This window comes from Macrobrachium rosenbergii, unplaced genomic scaffold (assembly GCF_040412425.1).
Source record: "Macrobrachium rosenbergii isolate ZJJX-2024 unplaced genomic scaffold, ASM4041242v1 13875, whole genome shotgun sequence".
In the NCBI taxonomy this organism is placed as follows: Eukaryota; Metazoa; Arthropoda; class Malacostraca; order Decapoda; family Palaemonidae; genus Macrobrachium; species Macrobrachium rosenbergii.
In genome coordinates this window covers 4949730-4972229 of record NW_027100719.1, presented here as the reverse complement: position 1 = coordinate 4972229, position 22500 = coordinate 4949730, and the positions used below count along the sequence as shown (strand labels likewise).

Genomic DNA, 22500 nt, shown 5'->3' with positions numbered 1-22500 from the left:
ATATATATATATATATATATATATATATATGACATTAACATTATAATATTTTTCATGTTTTATTAACCACAAAACATTACACAGGTCACTTAATGACAGCTGTACTGTAATGCAACAGTACATTGTATCACACACCAGCAAACGAAAATAAAAGGTAGCAGAAATGAGAGAGAACGCAGGGGAGAGAGCAGTGCACAGTGTGAACGGGCAAACTGGTGGGCGGTGGACCCGTGGTCTCTGCCATGCTTCACCGCCATCCCTCGAAACTGCTGAGGTGCGTCGAGTACCCCAGTACCATAGCCACGTGGCCACTGTTAGTGCAGACGGGCCTAGACGTTGTCATGATTGTTTAAGGAAAATGCCACCAACTTTATGTGAATAAATTTAAAAACAGCTGCTTTCGGCCTTCACTAAGGACCTCTTCATTGCACTCTAAACAGTAAATACTAAGTTTTAACAAAGGATACAAAACGTGAAACAAAAAGTAAATGAGTAGTTAAAATGAAAACTCAGTCTGGGTATCTTAATTTCTTGAAGGCGTCTTCTTGTTGTATAAACCTCGTTTTCTATAATGGCTTGTTTCTTAATGTTTTAGATTCCCTCCAGGTTCAGTCATTCCAGTAACTACAGCGATGCTCGCTCTCGAATTCCTATGAGGTTACAAGCAGTAACAACGGTTGGTGCTCAGTCTATCTATATGTATAATTTAGGGGACCCAATAAATTAAACGAATCTACTAGGTCCCAAGTTATACACGCACAAACACAAACACAAACGCACACTTTCCATGATCAGTCAAACTTGAAACCATTCATTCATACTTATTAACAGCTCAATAAATAACCAATGCGAACATTCAAACCAATTGATCGATTATGACTCACCTGACAGCGAATGTACCATCGGAATTGGTGTCTGGAGTGTTGCCATTCAGTAGGGTGAAGTAAACGAGAGAGCTGTCTGCTATGTTAGATCTAAGTGAAATAAAAAAAAAAAAAATTAAAATATGAAACCTTGCTGTTGTCAAAACTTGTTACCTGAAAATTTTCTGTCGTCCTTAAAAAAAAAAAATCCTGGATTACAGAAATTAAGACAGGGTTTATGAAAGGGATTAGGATTAGGCCAACTTTGACCGAAAATAAATCAATCACAGCAACATATGTAACATTTAATTCTGAGAGAGAGAGAGAGAGAGAGAGAGAGAGAGAGAGAGAGAGAGAGAGAGAGAGAGAGCATATACTGTACTGTTCGTATAAAACATTTTTTTAAACACTTAATTTTCAATAAAAGTTTACATTTTATTTCAGATGGGTATCATGGCATTTAAATTTCCGACACTGCTTTTACATAGACTTATGCCTATATTACAAAGCCCAATTTCCCAGGCACAACGCTCTAAGTTCAAACGTCAGCGAAGATTCCTCGATTTGCTAAGGCTTGAGACCACACTGCTTCTACAGCGCTTTCAAGTTGTGAAATTTGTTCTCTGGTCGCAAAGGTCTGTTCACATGTTTTATCCGATTTAGCCAATTTATCATTTTATCGACCTGAAAGTTTATTAATCTAATGAATAAAAAACGAATGTTTTCAAGAATAACATTCCTTTTATGGCTTGGCATTACACGCTATCGATTTTACCACATTTCTTTTGCAAAGAGTCGATATGTTTTATTATAATTTTGTTTTACTGATATCAGAGCTATCATAATGCAATATTCTACCTGTACACAGGATGCAAGTACTTCAGAAATGAATATTGCCCATTATTATGTGCAAACAATTATAAATATATGAAGGGACTTATGCTTCCCTAGAATGAGCAAGAACGAATCTAAAATAACACTGAAATGTGTGTCATAACCCTTTTCACTGGGATAAAGAATTTTGACCTTGACCTTTGCTGTTAAAGTTCCTGAGTCTTCGGTAATGCCGGCAGAACATATGTCATATATAAATGTTAATCAAGTCTTCAATATTACATAAAACTGGCTTCGCTGTAAATCAAATGTAAATAAAATGAGAGTTGCATTAACAAAACGAAAAAGTGTAAAAAAAATTATGTTTGCTATCTCAACTGATCTTCGCCCTTGGATCCAGATGGAATTTCAATATGATTAAGAAGTAAAAGCGAATTAAATGAAGATACAGATTTTTTCAACTCTGCCGGTTACATTTTTGTCCACTAAAATTTGTACGAACTTTGTTCGCTATGAACCCAAGAGTCAAGAATAGGCCGTAAAAGCAAATTAAAAGGAAATGAAGGTTCACTTAAGTTAACGGGTTTACATTTTTTGTTTTACATTTTTGGTCCACTAAAATTTTCATGAATTTTGTTCGCTATGAATCCAGAATAAAAAAAAACTCAGAGTAAAATATCCAATGTTTCCAACCGCGAATACAACATTCCAATAGGAAATTATTTGTAAAATGACGTAATAAATTTTTTTTATGAATTTTGTTCGCTATGAGTCTAAAGACAACCTCCAGAGTAAAATATCTAATCATTCCGACTGCGAGCACAACATTCCAATAGGAAATTCATTAAAAAATTATGTTAATTCGTCGACGTTTCCTCAAGGTCAAATAAGGTCAAGTAGTTGATCGACATTTTGATTCTGTTTTATAAAAATAAAAATGAGTACCTGAGACGAGTAACGATTCACACGCTAAGGAAAAGGAAATACTTTCTGTACAGTAACATCCACATCATCATATTGCTAATCCCTTAATCTCAATCTTACTATTAAAGCTATAAAGCTCCCCATAGGAGGAAAGTGATGTCAGTGCGCCTTACGCAGTGCACTGTAAGCATTACCTACTGTTATTTGTATTTTCCCTTCGACCTCCAGCTGCAACCTCTTTCATTCATTTTTCTGTGCCTCCATTCATATTCTCTTTTTACCATATTACTTCTACCTTCTCCTAACAATTGTTTCATAGTGCAACTGCGAGGTTTTGCTCCTATTACACTTTCAAACCATTTTAGTTTCAGCTTCCCTATCAGCGCTGAATGACCTCATGGGTCCCAGAGTCTGGGATTTGGCCTAAGTTTTGTATTACATTTCATTCGAAGTTATAAAGCTTTTTTTCAACTGCCGTGATAGTCTCTAATTCATTGATTTGAAGCCTCTTTTTATCTTCCAGTATACGGTATATGCACTTCTACATTATTCAACATCGAAAGTGAAAATTTTGAAAATGATCATCTGCAGTGACTTCATACAAAAACACGTCAGAATACACTTACATTTCAGATATCCAATACGAAATATACATATACAGAGAGAGAGAGAGAGAGAGAGAGAGAGAGAGAGAGAGAGAGAGAGAGAGAGAGAGAGCTGCAGCAGCCTATAACTGAGAGAAAAATGTCAATAAAAATACTGAAGCAGAGAGAGAGAGAGAGAGAGAGAGAGAGAGAGAGAGAGAGAGACAGCAACCAATAACTGAACGACAATGTCGATAAATATAATGAAACAGAGAGAGAGAGAGAGAGAGAGAGAGAGAGAGAGAGAGAGAGAGAGAGAGAGAGAGAGAGAGCGGTGTGTAGCAGCCAATAACTGAAAGGAAAATTCTTTTCTCCAGTGTTTCCCAGACACATTCCAGCTTCTGGAGAAGCTGATCTCTGTTCTGGAGACAAGAATCAGCTCACTCCCAGTTGTGAAAGCTCTCACTGACCGACAACATTTTCCAGAGGAAAAATATGATGCGCAGAGTCTCGACAAGAGTGACACGTATCAAGAACAGTTGGCAGAAGAGCAAAAACGGATGAAATATTTGTTGTAGTAAATACTAAATATAACAGGGACATGCAATACAGTGGCACGCAGTGAAGCACAGGAATGGCGAAAGTAGATAGATTTGTTGAGCAAATCGAGGTCATGTAATGTACCTGAATTTCAGTTCTGTAATGTAGTTTATTTGTTTCAATTTTTCACTTCGTTTGTTTGGATACTTATACATACAAGAAGCGTAAAACTTAAACAAATATCTGTATGACAAAACTGAAGAACATACACGCATGAAAACAGAAAAAGGATCGCTGAAGTATCCTCAAAAAACACGAAACAGGCAAATGAAAGTAATATATACACGGACATGGCATCAGCTATGTCTCCATTGTGAGCAAATTTGCCCACACCGCATTATGCTCTAATTTAGAGTCCTTTGCCATGTTGAACGGAGTGACAATTTAACAGCGAAAGAAGCACACATGAAAAGGCATAATGAGCTTGCTACTGCGTTTATATGTTTATCCTGTCATACGGGTTAGGCGTGCGCAAGACTACATGTACATGTTTGGGAGTACAAGTATGGTATTCGAAAACACAATGACTGTTGCATTTTATAGTTTGACACATCGGGAGTACATGTATGGATTCCTAAAATATTTTGAATCTTGCGCTTTATATCTTGACGCATCTGCTTTTCAGATCTTTACATATCGGGAGTACATGAATGAAAAGGCTAGAAAAACCAAAAAGTGAGGTAATAATCTTCAACATTCACACACGAATTTGGAACACTTTGAATTCGAGTACATAAACACCTCTCTCTCTCTCTCTCTCTCTCTCTCTCTCTCTCTCTCTCTCTCTCTCTCTCTCTCCTATCTACCAAGGACAAAAGCTCACCTTGCACACAACGTCAGAACATCCGTATTTTCTGTGGTGTTTTCCCAGACCTCAGGGAAACGCGGAACCTGTCTGACAATCGTAGGCGGCAGATCGTCTGATGAAACCACCTGGATGCGGACCTCAGCTGTGGACCACAGCGCTGGAGAACCTTTGTCAGAAGCGCGAGCTCGCATCTCGAACATTCGTCTGTTGCCCTGGAGGAACAGTAAGACAAATATGGTACTTGGATGCTATGGATAAATGCTGCATGAATACTGATTGAGTGTTGCACATGAAAGAAAAGTTTTGCAGATTTGGAAGAACATAAATTATTTCCTTCAGAGAAGAAATAAAATCCACATTAACATCCGCATTATCATCTTTGCAATAATAGTGTTAAGAAGAGAAAGCGTGATAGCAGTATTTTTAGAAATGAGTGGTTGAAAATTACGTAGTGATAACAAAATATTGATATATATAAGTAACTGGAGTTATCTATACAAGTAATGAGAAAAGAAACTTATATATCCAAATCTAAGATAGTAATAAATAAACAGCAGAAAACTCATAGCTGTATGTGTTCTTTTTTTTTCTACTGAATCAAGCACAAACACCATCAGACACTTTGCCATTATTATTATTATTATTATTATTATTATTATTATTATTATTATTATTATTATTCAGAAGATGAAGCCTACTCCTAAGGAACAAGTCCACAGGGGTCATTGACTTGAAATACAAGTTTCCAAAGAATATGGTGCTCATGAACAAGAAGAAAGAAGCTTCCACAGAAGGCCTGTACTTAGAATGTAGATCTCTCAAAAGTACCTATTTTTTCACTATCTCTGTCACCAACCTAATATCCTACATTCTCTCCATATGACCAGAGCACCTAAAGAATCTCTATCCCATCTTCTTAACAGACGACTATGAAAGTCAAATTTTCAATGAGCACATTGCTCAGAAAGAAGATCAAGAAGAAGAAAACACTGACAGATCATATCCTCTTGCATTCTCTCCACATGACCAGACTACCTCAAGAATCTCTAACCCATCTACTTACCAAACAATAACGATGGGAGGAAAATGGAACAAGAAAGTAAAATTCTTCAGCAGCACATTCCTCAGAAAGAAGATCAAGAAGAAGAAGAAGAAATCACTGACAGAACATATTCTCTTGCATTCTCTCTTCAGGACCAAATCACCCAAGAATCTCTACCCCATCTACTTACCAAAAAGTGACGATGGAAAGAAAATGGAACAAAGAAGTAAAATTCCCCAGTAGCAATTAGTCAGTAAGAAGAAGAAGAAGAAGAAGAAGAAGAAGAAGAAGAAGAAGAAGAAGAAGAAGAAGAAGAAGAAGAAAAGAAAACGCTAACAGAATATTTGGCTTACCATACTCTTCTCCAGAGGGCTGGTGAGAGTGATGATTCCAGCATCGCTGTCAATGGCGAAGTATTTCATGTCGTCTGGGTTTCCTTGCAAAGAGAAGGAAATTTCGGCGTTGCTTCCAGAGTCCCTATCGGACGCCGTCACCCTCAGCACGGGGGTGCCAGCAATATGGTCTGTGCTTATCGTCTCCTCGTACATCTGTGCTTGGGAAAGAGAAGACTCAACTCAGAGAGTCAGGTTTTACATCATTGTGAGTCAACAAAAAAGCCGTATAATTTGGACATAAAACACTTGAAACCAGGTTGGTACCTGAAAGGAAAAGGCCACTTGGAAATAGCACACCTAAACCAGACTGATACCTGAGGGGAAAAAATCATAAAATATGGACATGGCACAGCTAAAACCGGAATGATACTTGAAGGAAAATAACCATATAATTTGAACATAACACAGTCAAACCCAGATTGATACCTGAATGAAAAAAAAAAAAAAACATAATTTGAACTAACGCAGCTAAAACCACGTTGGCACCTGAAGGAAAACAAAAACCTGATTTGAGCAATACCTGACGATCGAAGAGCGGAGGGTTATCGTTGATGTCATCGACGACGACCTTGAAGGAACAGGAGTCCTGGTGCCTCTCGAAGCCGCCGTCACGAGCCACCACCGTCAGATAAAACTCCTTGTCCTCGCCGTCTCGGTCAAGGCGCTGGAGGGGAACACGGAAGAAGAAAGTAAGAAAGTTGAGGGAAGAGAAATATGCAAACATTTCACATTTAATTTCATGGAATGCAATGGAATATAAGATTTAGGCCAAAGGCCAAGCGCTGGGACCTATGAGGCCATTCAGCGCTAAAGGGGAAATTGTCAGGAGAGGGTGGAAAGTAGGATGGAAGAAAGAGAATATGAAAGGAGGTACAGTATAAAGGAAAGAAAGGGGTTGCAGCTAGGTACCTGAAAGATGTCCTATTTCCAAAATGATAAGATCATGAAAAAACTGATGTAAAAATATTTTTTCTCATATAATATTAAGATTACTTGAAAGGCCTTCTCATCTCCAGGTAATATAGTGAAAATAAAAATTATCTGAATAAATTCAGCTATTTTTTCTCATATAACATTAAGATTACCTAAAAGCTTTTCCAATCTCCAAATGAGATCATGGAAACAAAACTAAATGTTTGAATGTTTCCTGTATTCGATGAACTTTTTAACATTAGGCTCAAATCACCATCCAAAGAAACAATTTCCTTGAGAATTTTCCTTTGACTTTAATATTTATTTGGTGCCATTTTCTGTCTTTATTTTTTTTGTTGTTGCTTTTGTAACTTCTGCTATTCTGTGTGTATACCAGGTACGTGTGGTTGAAAAGAAATAAGCAAATTAGAATAAAATATATATATTATGTTGAGAATTTCTTTCGGACTTTAATATTCATTTTTGAATTTCTTTCACTTTAACATTTTCATTATTTATTTTTGGTTGCAGATGTAACTTCTATATTCTTGTATGTACACCTAGCACGCGTGGATGAAAAGGAATATATATAAGTCAAAATATAAAAGTATCTAACATAAGTAATTCGCTTACCATAGTGGTAGATATCTGGCCGTGTAGATTGGAAGAGTGAATGGTAAACTTCCCAAAATCATTCAGAAGGAAATAGGATACGATTCCGTTGTCGCCTCGATCTTTGTCTGTTGCCAACACCTTCGAGGATCCAAGATAAAAAAAGATATTATTTTACGTTAAACTGTGATTTGACATTAAAGTTTTCATGCTATGATCTTAAGTCGTCTTAACATGATTAGTTCGAAGATCGTGTTCAAATCTATGCCGATTTAAAGTAATGATAACAACTGTCAATTAAAGAGGTTCTTTATTCCTCACACCATTGGACTGTGGAACAGCCTCCCGGAGGATCTCGTGCAACTGGAACTTCAAAAGTTCCAGCGAAGATGTAACACTTTACTACCCTGATATCATTCTCCTTGGATTTTAATACATTCATTCTATTAATTAATTCATTAAATTAATTTTTCTTTTTTGATAAGTGAGATCTCCTCTTTCTGTATTTCCCTTTACCTCCTCTTACTGCTTCCTTATGAACACCATACTCTTTGATGCTTGAATTTCAAGTCAGTGGCCCTGTGGTGGGCTTGTTCACTATGAATAGGGTTCATCTTCCTCTTCTTCTTCTTCTTAATAATAATAATAATAATAATAATAATAATAATAATAATAATAATAATAATAATAATAATAATAATAATAATAATAATAATAATAAATTAAACATTTATTGTGTGAGCATCCAAAGTATAAACAGCAGAGAACATCAAATTTTGAAAATAAATCGACCAGTGAAATTTTATCAGGAACTTCAACATTTGCAATTAATCCAATTACAAAGTTTTTGAAAAATTGTCATTTGATTGACAAAATATTAAGAAAAAAATATAAATAATAACAAAACCTTCGGCCCAGAGCCCTGTGAGACCTGATAATCAGTTCAGTGATCTGGTAAAACTATCTTAATCATTATAGTAATGCTGACAACGAAATATTTGCTATAATTTGTTAATTTTTTACAGTTCATTCCAGTGAGGCTGACACTGAACGGGCGCTCATGGGAGTGGTGTCAGTATCACCACCGTAAAATTCTACAGCGAGAATGACGAACGTCAGAAACGTTCAGAGAACAGAGTAAAATATAGGAAAATATTTTCAAGTAAAAAATGTGATAATTTTTTAAAACTAGATTTTTCGTATAAAACATAGGAAAATAGTTTTAAATTCAAAATGTGATAATGGTTTAAAGTAGAATTTCGCCTAGTAAAAACTTGCTTGAATACCTTTGCAAAAGGCGTTGGCATCTTATACAGACACATATTTCAGATTTTCTGCGGAAAGTGACACTTGTAGTCGGGTCAGATTTCACATCCATTTTAAGTGACTGCTCTCTCTCTCTCTCTCTCTCTCTCTCTCTCTCTCTCTCTCTCTCTCTCTCCGAGAATCATGTCTGTCACCATTGCAACTGATATGAAACATTATAATTTGTCTAATTTTCCTTTTTATTTGAACATATTTACCTAAAGTCTCTCTCTCTCTCTCTCTCTCTCTCTCTCTCTCTCTCTCATGAATAACGTCTTATTCAGATTTACCTTTCCTCGTTTAAAAAACCTAAAGTCTCCTTCATATTGAATAGTGTTCATGATCTAATAATAATAATAATAATAATAATAATAATAATAATAATAATAATAATAATAATAATAATAATAATAATAATAATAAAAGCACGAGCCACTAAAATGGTGAAGAAATTCACAACGGTGTAAATTTAAGACTATATTAGAAATATATATACAATACTTTTTGTATAAATATTTCTATCATATATTCGCATTTACACCATTGAGGATTTCTTCACCAATAATAATAATAATAATAGTAACATTGCAGTCACTCACAATATCCCAACTGAACCACACCTCTGTCTTCTCATTTTTTTTTAACCATTCTCTCCTTCTATCCCAACTCCAAACCAAACAACCCCCTCCCCTAACCAAAAAAAAAAAAAAACATTTACCCACCACAAGCACTGGAGTTCCTTCAGTCACGTTCTCCTTGATGTGAATGCCGTCATAAGCTGCGCACTCGGGGAAGAAGGGCTTGTGGGAATTCTCTTCTGCAATGAGGGAAGTCAGGCATGTTTGCTGCATCCAGTTATTCATTACTCGTTTCGATTGGAAATAAAACGAAATGAAATGAAATTGCGAATGGAATACAGTACAATAAGTAAAATAAAATTGGAAATTGAATAAAGTATATGAAATAAAATAACCTGAGAATAAAATAAAGGAAATAGAATAAAATAAAGTAAATAAAATAAAACTGGGAATTAAATACAATAAAATAAATAAAGTAAAATTGGAAATAATATAAAATCAAAAATAGATTTGGGAAGAAAATAAATAACATAAAAAATAAAATAAAATTGGGAATAAAATAAATAAATGAAATAAAATTGTGAATGAAATACAACAAAATTGGTCATAACAAAAAAATCAAATGAAATAGGGAATAAAAATTAAATTAATAAAACGATATGAAATTGGGAATATAATAAATAACATAAAAAAATTAAAATAAAATAAAATTGGGAATGAAGTAAATAATTAAGACAAAATTGGGAATAAAATAAAACAAAGAAAATAAAACAGGGAATGAAACAAAATAAAATAAAATAAAATTGGAAATTAATATAAAAATAAATTGGCAATAAAATAAAATAAGTAAAATAAAATGCTCAAATAAAAAATAAATAAAATTGCGAATAAAATAAATAAATAACTCTGGGAATGGAAAGAGAAACCCACAGGGTTCTTGTGTATAACTTGTTTACTGGTAAATATTTACATATTACTTTGATCTCGAGTACTTTCAGGTCCTAACTGTGACCCTTTTCAAGAGATGAGGTAGTCAGGCTGGTTCAAGATTGCTGGGCCTTGAACCAGCCTGACTACCTCATCTCTTGAAAAAAGGGTCACAGTTAACCTGAAATACTCTGAGATCAAAGTAATATGTAAATATTTACCTGTAAACAAGTTATACACAAGAATCTTGTGGGTTTCTCTTTCCATCTTCAGAAGAAAACTGAAAGAAGTTTTTGTTTGGTTTAACTCTGGGGATAAAATAAATAAATAAAACAACATGGGAAATAATGTAAAATAAACAAAATAAATTTGGGAAAAATCAAATAAAATAAACCAAATAAATAAAATTAGGAAAAAATAAATGGAATAAAATTAGGAATAACGCAGAATAAAAGAAAATTCGGAGTAGAACAGATTAAAATTGATAAAATAAAATTGACGATGAAATCAAATAAATAAACAAAATAAAATTCTGAATAAAGTAAAATAAAATATGTAAAATACACTTGGAAATAAAATTTAAAAATAGATCAAATAAAATAGGGAATAAAAATAAAAATAAAATATGAAATTGGGAATATATAATAAATAAAATAAAAAAAGTAAAATAAAATGAAACTGGGAGTAAATAAAATAAAATTGGGAATAAAATAAAACAAATAAACATAATAAAAGAGAATAAAAAAAATAAAATTGGTTATAAAATAAAAAAACTAATTAAAACTGGCAATAAAATAAAATTAAATAAGTAAAATAAAAAAATGGGAAATAAAAAACAATAAAATAAAATATATAAAATTGGGAATAAAATAAATAAATAACTCTGGGAATAAAATAAAAAAATAAAACAACATTGGGAATAAAATAAAATAAACAAAATAAATTTTGAAAAAATAAAATAAAATAAACAAAATAAATAAAATTAAATTAGGAATAAAATAAATAGAATAAGATTAGGAAGAAAGTAGAATAAAATAAAATTGGGAGTAGAAGAGAATAAAATTAGTAAAATAAAATTGGGAATGAAATCAAACAAATAAAAAAATAAAATTCTGAATAAAGTAAAATAAAATGCATAAAATAACACTGGGAATAAAATACAATAAAATAAAATAAAATGGGAATAAAATACAATAAAATAATTTGGAAATAGAATAAAATAAAATAAATGAAATGAAATTGGGAATAAAATAAATAAAATAATAAATGGAATAAAATAAATAAATAAAAATATTAGGAATACAATAAAATAAACAAAATAAAATTAGGGAAAATTAAATAAATTAAACAAAATAAATTAAACAAAATAAATAAAATTAAATTTGAAATGAAATAAAATAAAATAAAATTGGGAATGAAATAGAATAAATTGAAATTGGAAAAAAATACAATAAAACGAAATAAATATGCGAATAAATTAAAAAAGAATAAAATAAAATTGGCAATACAATAAAATACAATATTTAAAATAACACTTGGAATAAAATACACTAGAATTAGTAAAATAAAACTTCTAATAAAATAAAATAGAATAAACAAAATGAAACAGACAATAAAATAAAATAAAAATAAAGTAGATAAAACTTGGAATAAAATGCAATAAAATAAGTAAAATAAAATTGGGAATGAAATTAAACAAAATAAGACCGGGAATAAAATAACGGAAAATAACTAAAATATTGTTGGGAACAAAATATAATAAAATTTTATTTTCTACATATTTTATTTCGTTACGTCATGAGTGGAAACACTCAGTTTGGGTTCTAGCGGGTGGGAGTTTTATATTGTAATTTCACACAAGACCTCTGAAGTAATTCCTGTTCAATTACTAAACATTCTTCAATGCTTAAATAATACTCAGCATTGACACTCATAAGTGCAATGATAATTTTACAAAATATAAATTAGCTTAAACAATACTTAGCATTCCAAATTTTGTTTTATGTACAAATATTTTACCGAAAAACTAAAACTAGACAAAAAAAATAAACGATTTTCTTACCTTCAGGTTCCAACACAAGACGTGCTGCGAATATTATTATTATTATTATTATTATTATTATTATTATTATTATTATTATTATTATTATTATTATTATATTATTATTATTATTATTATTATTATTACTAAGACCTATCAACTATTCATTTACTGCAATATTTTATTGACAGGTTTACTATTACTATCTTTAAAATACTGGAAGCTGATATTTCTATACAAAAGGGGAATTATGCAGAACTTGGTCATCAGAATGAAATATAAGTATCATGATTAAACTCACCATAAGTAGGACTGGTCGCTACGGAGGGAAGGAGACATTGATATTAGGGTTGAAACTCTACGAATACTTAACATACATAAAACAGACTAACATTTATATATATATATATATATATATATATATATATATATATATATATATATATATATATATATATATATATATATATATATATATATATATATATATATATATATATATATATATATATATATATATATATATATATATATATATATATATATATATATATACATATATATATACATATATATATATATATATATATATATATATATATATACATACAACATACATACATACATACATACATACATCCACATACATATATAAATAATATAATAACTGTTTATCATATACATCGCAAATCAAGTCACGAGAGCATTCACAATATGACAAAAAGGATCCTCAATTAAAGAAGGAAAAAAACAAAAGTTTAAGACAGCGATCTCCAAGTACCATCTTGTAAAATCATGATTATGATGATTCCATGAAGAGGAGACACACAGACAGACAGAGACAGACAGACACCTCACCTGTCAGGTAAACGGTTACCGGGGCTGTCGTGACGTGGCCGGCAAAGTCGATAGCGCCCACTCCGAAACTGTAGGACCCTTGATGTCCCGAAGATAACATCCTGCCAGCTCGGATGACTCCCGTTTCATGGTCGATCGTGAACTGATGGGAAGAAATTAAGTATAATTTTGGGCTTCTTGCTCTGTTTCTCTCTCGGTTCGTGTGTATGTATATGTGTATATGTATATATATATATCATATATATATATATATATATATATATATATATATATATATATATATATATATATATATATATATATATATATATATATATATATATATATATATATATAAGGTACATATTTATTTTTATATACACCCACACCCGACAAGTACAGATTCATCCTTCTGTGCAGCTCCCTATCATTAAATAATGTTACTGTGTATCCATCTGAGTATGACCAAATGACTGAAAATAACTGCATGAGTAAATGCACAAATCCTCCCAAAAACTAACTGATTTTAGAAAACGGTGGAGACTTACCATATCCTTCGGTCTGACATCCTGAAGGATGTAGGCTTCGAGGTCGTTGTCATCATCGGTGGCCTCAACAGTGCCCACGTACAGTCCTGGGGAACAAGAAGGGTGGCTTTAAACCTTTAAACACAGGAGAGTTGCGCTAAACTGGAACTGGAATATAAATTTTATGCCAAAGGCCAAGCGCTGGGACCTATGAAGTCATTCAGCCCTAAAGGTGAAATTGACAGGAAAACGGTCTGAAAGGTTTAACTGAAGGAAAACCTCCCGGTTGCACATTCTTTTATAGCTGTGTATGTGAGTGCATGCATATGATAAAAAGAGAGCAAGAATATGAATGTCATCAAGACGTTCAGTGTGATATCAACAAGGAATACAGACTTGTGCCTCTAACAAGTAAGGCGGGAAGACCGCCAACGAATTTAGCAAAAAGGAAAGCCAGCTGCTATGTTTGTTTGCTGTTTCCTCAAGAACAGTATAGAATTTTTGTTTTAGCGCTTTAACCTGTGAAGTCATTGTTTTGAAAGGGAATTTATAAAAATATCATTAGGTTTAAAGATTGATAAATTTTCAAGAACACTGATATTTTGTCAAAGATAAGATGGAATCAAAGAGAAATAAACTCCTGCACACTCAATTTCAGATACAATATTTAAAGCATTTTTTCCTGCCTGCAGACTGACACCATGCACAATTTGAAATACTTCTCATTGTAGTTAATTGAAAATAAAATGATTCTGAGGGAGCGTACCGTTCACCCTGTTTACTTCATCTGTCCACCTCTGTATCCTTGTGCCACACATTCCACACACACACACCACACACACACACACACACACACATTCACACATCCTTACACTACGTAGACAGATAGATAAATAGATATAGACCAACAGATGGATCGTTATTTGACCAGAGATTTGTACATGGACAAAGGTACAGTGAGAATGCACTAAAATTTAACTTAATGATCAAAACTGCATAAATGAAAGTCCTTCAACAAAAAGTAAGCAATGACACATTTGCATAAATACAGTTCCAACAGTTCAACAAAACATACAAAAGTTGCTCTACATTGCTATAATACATAACAATTCTCAGACACGACGCCTTTCCAAAAAACTGTAACAACGCCATAAACACACACACACACACACACACACACACACACACACACACATAAACCTGCTGTTTATAGTTTAATACCTTGAGGTTTGGAGAGATGGAATTGCATCATCCTTTAATGTTGTTCTCGCTTAGGATTTGATTCCAAAGAGCCTGGATTTCATGTCATCTTTGTAAGTCAGTGTCAGCAAAATCAACAGAGCATACTACTGCATTATCAGCGTTTATGCTATCAGTGCGACAACAGCAATGAGTCCATCATTGTCTAAGTTCTTGCCCTGGAAAACGGAAGTATTTATGTCTGATCCTGATGTTTTGTTCTTGTATTATAGCACTTCATATACTGAACAGTTGTTTGGCATATCTGGCAGCACTGAAGTATGCCTAGTGGAAAAAGATCACGATGAAAAGGTACACACGAGGTGGCTTGGGTGAGACTGGTGCAAAACTGCATGTAAAGGTGCAGCTGACGTCATCACTCACTCCCGCCTCGAGCTCTACCTGCGCGCCGTCTGACCTGTCTGAGTGGGTCCTGAATTACCCTACGGACATTTCCATGAAGACGAAGCTGTTTAACCAAATACTCTTCTCTTCAAGAAGAGAGAAAGAAGTGACGAGGATTGATTGATTGATTGATTATGGCTGCTAAAACTGATGTCACAACATCCAGGAATTGACGCCGTAATAAATTAAAATAGGAAACTAAAAACAAATAAATAAATAAATTAATTTAAATGAGTTTATATGAAAAATATCTACAAATATAATAAGTAAATAAAATACATATATAAAATCACATCTGCTCATATATAATAAATCAGGGAAATAAAACAAAGAATCCTCAATTAAACTGCTAAGAACGAATTGTTGTTTTGAGGCCATTTTCTCCACTTCGAATCCTTCTCTCTCAAATCACAAGTCTCCTTCATTCATCTCTGATTCCAAAATCCTTCATCGACATATCCATAGACCTCAAATTAGACTGTTTCTTGGGACTGGTTTCGACGTGATTTAGCAACTTGAAAATGGCTTTTGCAGAAATGTAATTATCCTTTTTACCTTCAGTAATTCTCTAGCTAACTTCTTAAGACTCCTGAGGAGGTCGATCGTGTCAAATGGGAATATATATTAATATTTTTTGTGTTTTTTGCTCTCTCTCTCTTTAAGTTCGAAGTAACATAACTGTCTTAAGCAAATTATGAAATGTCAATGTATGTATGTATTGTCGTACTGTATATATATCGAAAGCCCTATCAATCGTGAGGAATATATATAGGAGGTTAGTCTCATTATATTGATATACATGTCTGTTTTGACCAAATATGTAAGTATATTTATTGTTTATTATACACAACACGAAACAAGTACAGATTCATCCTTGAGTGCAACTGACATGCATTAAACAATATGAACATTGTGTATCCATCTGAGTATGATTAAAGGACTGAAAATAACGAAGGAGAGTGAATGTACAAATCCTCCCAAGAACTCTTTGATATTAGAAAGCGGTGAGCAGGAGGAGAGAGAGAGATAGAGAGAGAGGTGAGAGTCTGACAGAGAGAGAAGGATGGGGTGGGGTCGTGTGAAGGTCATCATCGGAAATGGCATCAACAGTGCCCTGCACAATTTGGGAAGAAGTGTGGTGTGTTTAAACACAGGAGAGTTGAGATTGAGAGAGAAGAGAATTTAAATTTTAGAAAGAGAGAGCAGGGACCTATAAGGTCATTCAGCCTAAAGAGTGAAACCGACAGGAAAATGGTTTGAAAATGTAACTGAGGAAAACCTTGTGTTGTGTGTGTGTTTATATCTGTGTATAGAGAGAGTTAGAGAGAGAGATATAAAGAGAGAAGAAGAGAATGTCATAAAGACGTACCAGTGGTGATATCAACAAGGAAGAAGACTTGTGCCTCTAACGAGGTGGTTCGGGAAACAGTCAAATTCTGCTAATTTAGCAAAAACGAAAGCCAGCTGCTGCCTTTACCCAAAGTATCTTATATATTAAACTCAAGAACAGAATATAGAATTTATGCCATATATATATATACCGCTGGGACCTATGAGGCCATTCAGCGCTGAAATAGAAATTGAGAGCAAAAGGTTATAAAGGTGTAACATTATGTAAAAACCTCAAAGTTGAACCTATGAACGATTGTTATAGAGGTGGAAAGTAAGATGGAAGAAATTAGAATATGAAACTTCCTAACAGCAGAAATTAATCAACGGTTGCAATATAAAAAGAATTCTGTTAGATGGATTGAGTAAAAGTGAACGGGAGGTTACAGAAAAAGAAATGGAAGCAGTTAGATTTTGAAGGGCCCGAGAGGATTGTAAAGAGTCTTAAGTACCGAAACTACAGTGAATCCAGAGGTGCACTGATTGGTCAACAAAAATACTATGGGAATTATCATCAATGCGTTATATATATAAAGAAAGGGTCCGTTACTGTTGTTAAGGACAACAAAAAGAAGACGAATCTGTTTAACAAATACTGTTATCTTCAAGAACTCGGGAAAGAAGTTAAACTAATTGATTGATTGATTGATTATGGTTGCTAAAACTTGCCCACAATCATCCAGAAATTGACGCCGTAATAAATTAAAATAGGAAAACTTCTAAAAACAAAAAATAAATAAAAATTTAGAGGGTTTCATATGAGAAAATAAATACAAATATAAATAACAAAATAAAAATACATATATAAAATCACATCTGATATATACTGAAGTCAAGGAAATAAAGTTAAAACAACAGACAACCGGTGTTAAAATTCACAAAAGAGAACATTGTTGTTGTTGGAGCCCATTTTCCAAACCATCCTTCTCTCTCATATCACTCGTCAAGATTCATCTCATCTCTTAATTCCAAATCACTTCATCGACATATCCATAGACCTCAAATTAGGACTGTTTAATATAATCCAGTGTTCTCTCTCATTTCTAATTTACAACTTGAAAATGGCTTTTGTGAAAAATGTAATCATCCCTTATTCTTCAGTAGTTCTCCATTTGCTCTGCTAACTTAGCATTAAGAATTGGGTTGAACTTCTAGCAAATTCTAATTTTTATTAATATTTAACAAGAAATACAAAAACAGCTCTGCCTTTTAAGTCGAAGTAACATAACTGTCTTAACAGGTAGCATGAATTCCTGAGAAAAGTCATGAAAGAAAATAATTGTCCGTACTAACATATTCCTCGAAAGCCCTTCAATCGTGAGGAATTCTAAGGAGATTAGTCTCATTATATTGGATTCCAGTGTCTGTTTGACCAAATTTTTTCTAAGTCATTCACTTGAGTTGCTTATTGCATTTACAACATGAAAATCTTCCAAAAAAATATTCTTTGAAATGCACTGACTGCATCAGTATAACTTCCGAACATTGCGTGTTCATTCAGGTCGTTAGCTAAACGAATGGAGAATCTTTAGAATGGGCCATTTCCTTTGAGTGCCTTTGCATGCAGAAACTTGAGCAGGAGGAGAGAGAGAGAGAGAGAGAGAGAGAGAGAGAGATAAGATGGCATATTCTACGGGGAAGAGGAGAGTCTGTGTGTTTCTGTGTGGGGAGGGGAAGAGAGAACAGAGAGAGAGGGAGAAAATGACGTAGTTATCTGGAAAATGCAGGTGTGTGTGTGTGTGAGAGTGAGAGAGAGAGAGAGAGAGAGAGAGAGAGAGAGAGAGAGAGAGAGAGATTACATTAGAACTTCAATGAGGGGGGATACAAACAACACTTAGAACTTTTTGTTGGAGAGGAGAGATAAAAGAGAGAGAGAGGAGAAAAAGGTATACAAAGTGGCAATTTTAGAACTTCAGATGAGAGAGAGAGAGAGAGGGAGAGAGAGAGAGAGACTGTTTCATCACATACCAGTGGAAGCCAATTCGGGCACAGAGAAGAAGTAGTGGTCAGACTAGAATCGAGGTGGTTCTGGAACATCTGCGATCAAGATTCTTGCTGAACTGCATTGTCTCCCCATAAAAACGTTGTTTTGAATCAATAGTTGAAATAATAATAATAATAAATAATAATATATAATAATAATAATAATATATAATAATAATAATAATTATAATTATAATAACAAAACTATATATTTGGATATATATTATTATATTATTATTATAATATTATTATTATTATTATTATTATTATTATTATTATTATTATTATTATTATTATTATTATTATTATTATAATATAAGAAGAAGAAGAAGAAGAAGAAGATGAATTCTATTATATGGAACAAGCCCACCATCAGGTCATTGGATTGAAATTCAGTTGCTAAAAGAATATGCTGTTTGCATGAAAGAAGTTACAAAAGATAATATGAAATACAGAAAGAGAGATCAGTTATTAGAAAGCAAAAATTTATTAACAAATTAACACACAAATAGATAAAATGTATAAAACTATTAAAACACCAGAAATTGTTTTAGGTAGTAATGGGTTGTAGACTTAGTAAATAAGCAACAGAACTAATTAAAAAAAAATAAGGAATTCTGAAGAACTGAATATAAAAGGGAATAAAAATAGTTAAAAACATAGTAAACATTATTATTTGTTGAAGTGCTTATCAGTCATTTCAGCCTCCATAAGACCCCATAAGATGTAAAGGCCCAAATGACAGTCACAATCACTGGCAAGGGTATGATAACATTGTTGATATCATGATCTTCCTTCTCTTGTCATTAAGAATTAACAAAAAGCCACAGAAATCTAATAATATTAATTTGATCTAGAGCTACTCTCACAGTCTTGATATTATGACTGGAATAAAAAATTTAAGTCAATGGTCAAAGTGGGACTCTAAGAGGTCATTTAGTGCTGAAAAGGAAACTGAGAATAAAGAGGTTGAAGGAGTGTAACAAGAGGAAACCCTTGCATTTGCACTACCTGGAACAACTGTTAGAGAGGTGCAGAAAGTAAGATGGAATTGAATTGATTGAATACAGAGTTGGGCCCAAAGGCCAAGCACTGGGACCTAAGAGGTCATTTGGCGATGGAGGGGAGATCGAGAGTAGGCAGGTCTGAAAGGTGTAACAGGAGGAAAACCTCGCAGTTGTACTAGAAATATTTGTTATGAGGTGGATAGCGAGATGGAAGGAAGATAATATCCAGTGGAGGTACAGTGCTGGACAGTGGCTGCAGCTAGGGGCCTAAGTGCAGCTACAAAGCGGGGTTGTATAATGCATGTATGATCGTTGACAAATCTCACTAACTTGTGTAGACAGCAACTGCAGTGCCTGGGAGTGATGCAGTCAACCTGGGCTTAAAATCATCCACCTAGAAAGTGTTCTTTCTTCATAGCGACCAAGGCAAGGGCAAGATGTACTGTAGCAGAAAGACGGTCGCTCTAAGTGTTACCTCCTTCGCCAAATTCTTTCGGTGGGTTGCACCGAAGCCTAATATCACAATAACTAAATAAAGGACATGAACTTATTTGCAAACAAGGCTCACATTACAGTAAAGAGATTATCAGAATGTTCCTAAAAATTAACATGAAATATCTTTTGAATATAACCTTTTACGAATTTCTAGGCAAAAGACTCTTTGAGTAGCTAAGAAGACTACTGTGCATACAAGAGTTACAGACAATGGGAGGTAGGGAAGGAGACGAGGAAGAAGACCAAAGTTCAGATGGAAAGCTAAAACAGTAAGTGACGACATGCGGGAGAAAGGTTCAATCAAGAAGTCAGGATGCACTGGGCAGAGGGAAGTAGGAGAAAGCTGATAGGAAACAGCGACCCCCATATAGGAATGGGCAAAAGCTAAACAATAAAAAAGAAGAAGAAGAAGTAGAAAAAGAAGACGACTCTTTATAACCAACGTTTTTCAAAGCTTTTTCATTTCCACTTTATTTTTTCAATACTTTTCTATGCAGTCTACATTATTTGACTGTTTAATACTAATTTTTGGTGGCTCATGTACGGCAGTTCACTCACACTGGTTCATCCAAAAGGAAAAATTATTCTTACGAAGAAAATAATATTTATTGTAAAACTGCATTTCTCTTGCACGTATCGCGACTAGGTCCTGAAAAATTTTCTTTTAATTAAAGTCAATAGTTCATTATACTAAAATATATAATGCAATGAGGAGTAACCCCCCAGCATCCTTGTCCATGTATATGCCTTTCTAGAGAGAGAGAGAGAGAGAGAGAGAGAGAGATCCCCAGTATAGACTAATCCCATGTATCAGCGCTGAGGAGAGAGAGAGAGAGAGAGAGAGAGAGAGAGAGAGAGAGAGAGAGAGATCCCCAGAGAGAGACAACCCTTGCTCAGCCTTGAGAGAGAGAGAGAAGTCCCCACAGACTAACTGTACTCGGCGCTGATTTGAACAAATAGTAGCCTTTGCGCCCGCTCAGTCAGAGAGGTCTCGTGTTGTAAGGACCTACTCGTGTCGATGCACAAATTGCTCTGCATCTCCTCAGAGTCGATGTCAGGAGGCTACGAGACCCAGGTGGAGAATGGAGCTTACCTTCAGTCAAACAAACAGAATCTGGTTAGATGGGAGCGTCTTTTTGCTTGGTGGGTTTCCTGCCCCGAGAGGCAGGCTTCTTTCATTGCACCTCTGTACGTCTTTCAGATAGACATATTGACTGGAGCTTGAATTTCAAGTCATTGGCCTGTGGTGGAGCTTGTTCCGTATGAAAGGGGTTCATCTTCTGGAACAACAACAACAACAACAACAACAACACTTAGCAACAACAATAACAACCTTATGTAATAATAATAATAATAATAATAAATTAACAGGGTAAATCATTATGCTTTTCCCGAGTACATTACGGGTATCAGAGTACTGATCAACCATTCTATTATATTAACTGTGTATGATCATTGAATTTATGATGGTGTTGCTCTGAAGCCCTTATTGGGACAGTTAAAGGTTCATACTATATGGAATGACATATTAGGGACATAACTGCAATTGATGGAGAGTCAGTTAAAGCTCAAACAATTTCTATACCAAAACATGTCTTCAGGGCAGTGTCTGTTGAAGGTAGAAAGAAAATATATTTTCAGGCAGGTGCAATTAATTTTTTATATTTAAAATCTTTCTGTTTTGGGCTCATAATTTTGGAATATTAAATCAGGTTTCTCTCAAATCATGGTAAACTGCATGTTAATTGCACAAGGTGACATCATAGGTAAATTGCAGGTAATTGCACAAGGTGACAAATGTACCAGAACTGTAGCAATATGGAAAAACATTACAAACACACACTACTACATATATATATATATATATATATATATATATATATATATATATATATATATATATATATATATATATATATATATATATATATATATATATATATATATATGTATATATATATATATATATATATATATATATATATATATATATATATATATATATGTACTCTCCCTTATTTTATGTCTGTCTCGCATTTTATTCGACGTTTGTGACTTTCATTCATCTAAACGTTGGAATGAAAAAACAATAAAGCACGCACACGCCTCCTTGAGAGAGAGAGAGAGAGAGAGAGAGAGAGAGAGAGAGAGAGAGAGAGAGAATCATAAAATTTAGCCGACTGAAGAATGAAG

The 22500-nt window shown here is 33.5% G+C and overlaps 2 protein-coding genes across 2 annotated transcripts in view; one reads left to right on the top strand and one right to left on the bottom strand.

The window, feature by feature from the left end:
• LOC136837896 (neural-cadherin-like) overlaps positions 1-12465 on the bottom strand; it is a 21896-nt gene extending 9431 nt beyond the window's left edge. Inside the window, exons 1-7 of the mRNA XM_067102777.1 lie at positions 12447-12465; positions 9602-9696; positions 7596-7715; positions 6571-6714; positions 6009-6203; positions 4629-4825; positions 885-974 (exon numbers count right to left, since the gene is read on the bottom strand). Of these exons, the coding sequence (XP_066958878.1) occupies positions 885-974; positions 4629-4825; positions 6009-6203; positions 6571-6714; positions 7596-7598 (629 nt within the window). The 5' untranslated portion in view covers positions 7599-7715; positions 9602-9696; positions 12447-12465. The remainder of the gene's footprint in view (positions 1-884; positions 975-4628; positions 4826-6008; positions 6204-6570; positions 6715-7595; positions 7716-9601; positions 9697-12446) is intronic.
• LOC136837895 (DE-cadherin-like) overlaps positions 1-22500 on the top strand; it is a 385893-nt gene that overhangs the window by 165563 nt on the left and 197830 nt on the right.